Genomic DNA, 3,290 nt, shown 5'->3' with positions numbered 1-3,290 from the left:
CTTCAAATAGCTTCAACGTATACCTATGTCTATGTAGTCCCGCTCTATGACGGTAGGTTGTGGTTGCCCGCAGGCAGCCAGCAGCAGCTCGGCGGACACAGATCGCAGCAGCTCCTTGCTGGATGCGCGCTGTGATAGTCTGGTGGTTAAATATGGAATATTTACATGGCGCGAGCAGCAAGAACACCGTGCGCACCCGTGAGAAAAAAACAAGGCTGTAGCCGCGCAAATTACAAAAACATATAACCCCGCGGTTATTTATGGCTTCTGGCTCGGAGGATGATGAAGGGAACACGACGGGCGCTTCATGGAGACTTATAGGCCCAGCCTCGGAGCTTTCCAAGAAGCCCTGCCGTCTAATGTACTCCCCTTTCGGCCGCGACGGTGATGTCTGCCTCTTTTATGTCAGGGGACAGTTTTTTGCCATGGACGCCCGCTGTGCTCACTCCGGTAAAAACACATCATTTCTGCCTAGTTTGAAAGAAAGCTGCGGTTTGCTGAATGTATGATGAATGCAGCCCATGTTGACATGTGTGGCGATTGTTTCTTTTGCAAATGCATATGAATATGCAAGACTAGAAGGATAGATGGGGGAGGGGGGGGGGGCATTCTGCCCCCTGCCGTCTGGTTCTCAGAAATTGCCAATTGTCACCTTCACTTTTTCTCGAAAGAAGATTAATTTAGATAAGACACACTCGACTAAAACTATGAAGGCAGCTTTTGTAAAAAAATGTTTTTGTGGTTGTTTTGTTTTTACAATGTTGTTAAAACTGTCACTATATCATGATAGTAAGAGACAGAGAATCTGTCTCATGTTATATGAGGAATGGAAATATGTTAGAAACAACCATTTGGAGGCAAAAAGAAGGTCTTAGTCTTGCAACACTCCTGAGCAGTGTTTCAGAGCACAGCAGTTATTCAGGAACAATTGACAATCATGAAATGCATGAAGGTGGTTCTGGGAATAGAAACCAGGATGAGGGGGAATGTAGCTCAAATGACTCAAAGTTTGTCCAAAGCTATAATCTCCTCTGTTGTCCACCTTGATTCTTGCGCCTCTTGTGATGTCATCAACTTAAACTCACCAAACAGAAGTAGCAGAGGGGAGGGGAGGCGGTGGAGGCGTTGATATTTTTTCAATTTTTTTTGAGTGTGCTTCTCAAAACGTATTGCATTTTCTGGAAACCCACACTTTGTTATCCACCTGTGTTTTTAACATAAATTCTCCACCATAGTAACTTTATCTGCTTGCTGCGCTAACCTCAGGGGGTCCTCTGTGTGAGGGGGACATTGAGGAGGCGGATGGAGTCCTGCAGGTCTTCTGCCCCTGGCATGACTACGGCTATGATCTCAGAACTGGGAAGTCTGGGACATTATTAGAGGTCAGTGATGCAATAAAAGCCTTATTAGTTGTGTCCTTATTCGTTCCGTGTGCTTAAATCTCCATAAAAATGATTATATGAGCAAATAATGTCTTATGTGCAAGCGAAAAGTATGAATTTGACACACATTTTGTAATAATAAAATATCACAGGGTAGAATAAATGTTTTATTATTTTATTAATCCCAGCTTGGGAAATTTCTTCGTTGCAGCAGCAGACAAAAAAATATATATAATTTTGCAATTAATGCACAAGATTTAATCCCTCCATATTTAATTAAAATGGCAGCAACACCAGTGCAAATTAATTGTTTTCAATAAATTGTGTCAAACTTTGGTTTTTGCCCTGCTGCCCAATTTGGGTAAAGCAAACTCTAGATATGATGGCACGTTGTTTTTGTGTCAGTATTGTCTGGTTTTTGCACAGATGACATCAGTTGCACACATTAAGATATAATTGTTTTCCACTGCTGTTTATCATTTTCGAGCACTTATGGCTCTTCGCCTTGTGGTTTCATTTTCACAGCAACAAGTTTATGAAGTAAAGCTGGTGGACGGCGACGTGTACGTGAAGCACGCAAGTCATCTCTCCCTCAGGCCTTTTCCAGCAAATCAGAAAAACTGAGTTATCTCAGCGCAGCTGGTTCATCCTATTTTTAAGACTTTTTCCATAAGCACAAGTCATCCGAAAACATTCCAGAGCCTTATCTCTGTTGTTCTAAGAGTTGTTTTTACTTTGCTGAGAGCTCAGGACTAAGGAGACCGTCTGAGGAGGACATGACATCATGAAGTGGTTTTTCTTGTTGGTATACCAGGCAAAGTTCAGAGTTCAACACAAACTGTTAAGATGAAGAGTTGTGAACTTTATGTTTTCCTCAATGGAGAAAATACAACAAATACATTTATTTGCAAAAGTATTCATATCCTGTTTGTCTAGCCCCACAAACGTCATTTATTTAATTAAGACTTTATCTGACAGAACAAATTGTGAGGTGTAAGTAAAAAAGAGGATTTGTTTTCAATATTAGTTTATGTAAATAAAACTCTGAAACGTCTCCCGTGTGTTTGCATTGGTGACCCTGAAGTGTGGTAAAATAGTGCCACCAACTGAACACTACACTGCACAAGACTTTGAACACACCGTTCACCTTCGCAATGTGAAAATAGCGGTGGAAGCGTCATGATGTGGGGGATACTTTATACTTTTCAAATTCAAAGTGAGAATCTGTGGCAAGATTGGACAAAATGCTGCTCACCGTCACTGCATTCAATCTGAGTAAGGCTCAAACTGTTTTGCAAAGAGTGCAAAATGTTTGTAGATGTGTAAACCTGTTAGAGACACATAGAAAAAGACTTGTAGATGTGATTTCATGAAAGGTGGTTCGACTGAGTATATTGACCAAGATGTACTTAGTGCAAACGCTTTTCGTACTGCTCAGATTTTTTTTTTAATAAATTAAAATCTATTTCCCTCTTCTTTCAATTCCAAAGTGTCACATTGCCTTGTCTGACATAGTTTGGGGTTTTTTTCCCAGAAAAACGTGCAGCTTGTAATGAGTCAAAATGTGAAAAAGTTTATAAATTTAGATTTTCTTTGAGACAAAAGTGTTTCTCATAATAAGTAAACACACATTCAGTGTACAAGTTTTCAAAAGCAGCAAAAAAAATATGAAAATGTTTCGTTTTAATGTCTTTGAGTTGACAATTGATCGTGTCTATCAGTTCAACATTGCCGTCAGTACAGACTCCAGTGAAGCATTCCCAATTATGTCAGATTTATTAAAGGTTTTTCCAATATTTGCTCATTTACACTGTAAGTTATTGGTTTTTAATATATTTACATTTAATAAAGTATTACCGTAATCTGAATTCTTCTCATGCACACCAGGGGGCGACACCTCCAGCTGAC

The 3,290-nt window shown here is 40.0% G+C and overlaps 1 protein-coding gene across 1 annotated transcript; it reads left to right on the top strand.

The window, feature by feature from the left end:
- The first annotated feature begins 58 nt into the window (after window positions 1–58).
- On the top strand, window positions 59–2,864 carry LOC103463691 (Rieske domain-containing protein). The gene is made up of 3 exons (XM_008407224.2): window positions 59–450; window positions 1,267–1,382; window positions 1,908–2,864. Exons 1-3 carry the CDS (start codon window positions 261–263, stop codon window positions 2,004–2,006), a joined length of 405 nt encoding a protein of 134 aa, XP_008405446.1. The 5' UTR covers window positions 59–260; the 3' UTR covers window positions 2,007–2,864.
- The last annotated feature ends 426 nt before the right edge of the window (window positions 2,865–3,290 follow it).

This window comes from Poecilia reticulata, linkage group LG4 (genome assembly GCF_000633615.1).
Source record: "Poecilia reticulata strain Guanapo linkage group LG4, Guppy_female_1.0+MT, whole genome shotgun sequence".
Taxonomy (NCBI): Eukaryota; Metazoa; Chordata; class Actinopteri; order Cyprinodontiformes; family Poeciliidae; genus Poecilia; species Poecilia reticulata.
Note: the sequence above shows the minus strand (reverse complement) of the source record. Positions and strands in the feature narration are given on the sequence as shown.

Coding starts and splice junctions, on each gene's coding strand:
- LOC103463691 (XM_008407224.2), top strand. CDS start 261: ATGGCTTCTGGCTCGGAGGATGATGAAGGGAACACGACGGGCGCTTCA. Junction 451..1,266: donor CGCCCGCTGTGCTCACTCCG/GTAAAAACACAT, acceptor CGCTAACCTCAG/GGGGTCCTCTGTGTGAGGGG. Junction 1,383..1,907: donor AGTCTGGGACATTATTAGAG/GTCAGTGATGCA, acceptor TCATTTTCACAG/CAACAAGTTTATGAAGTAAA.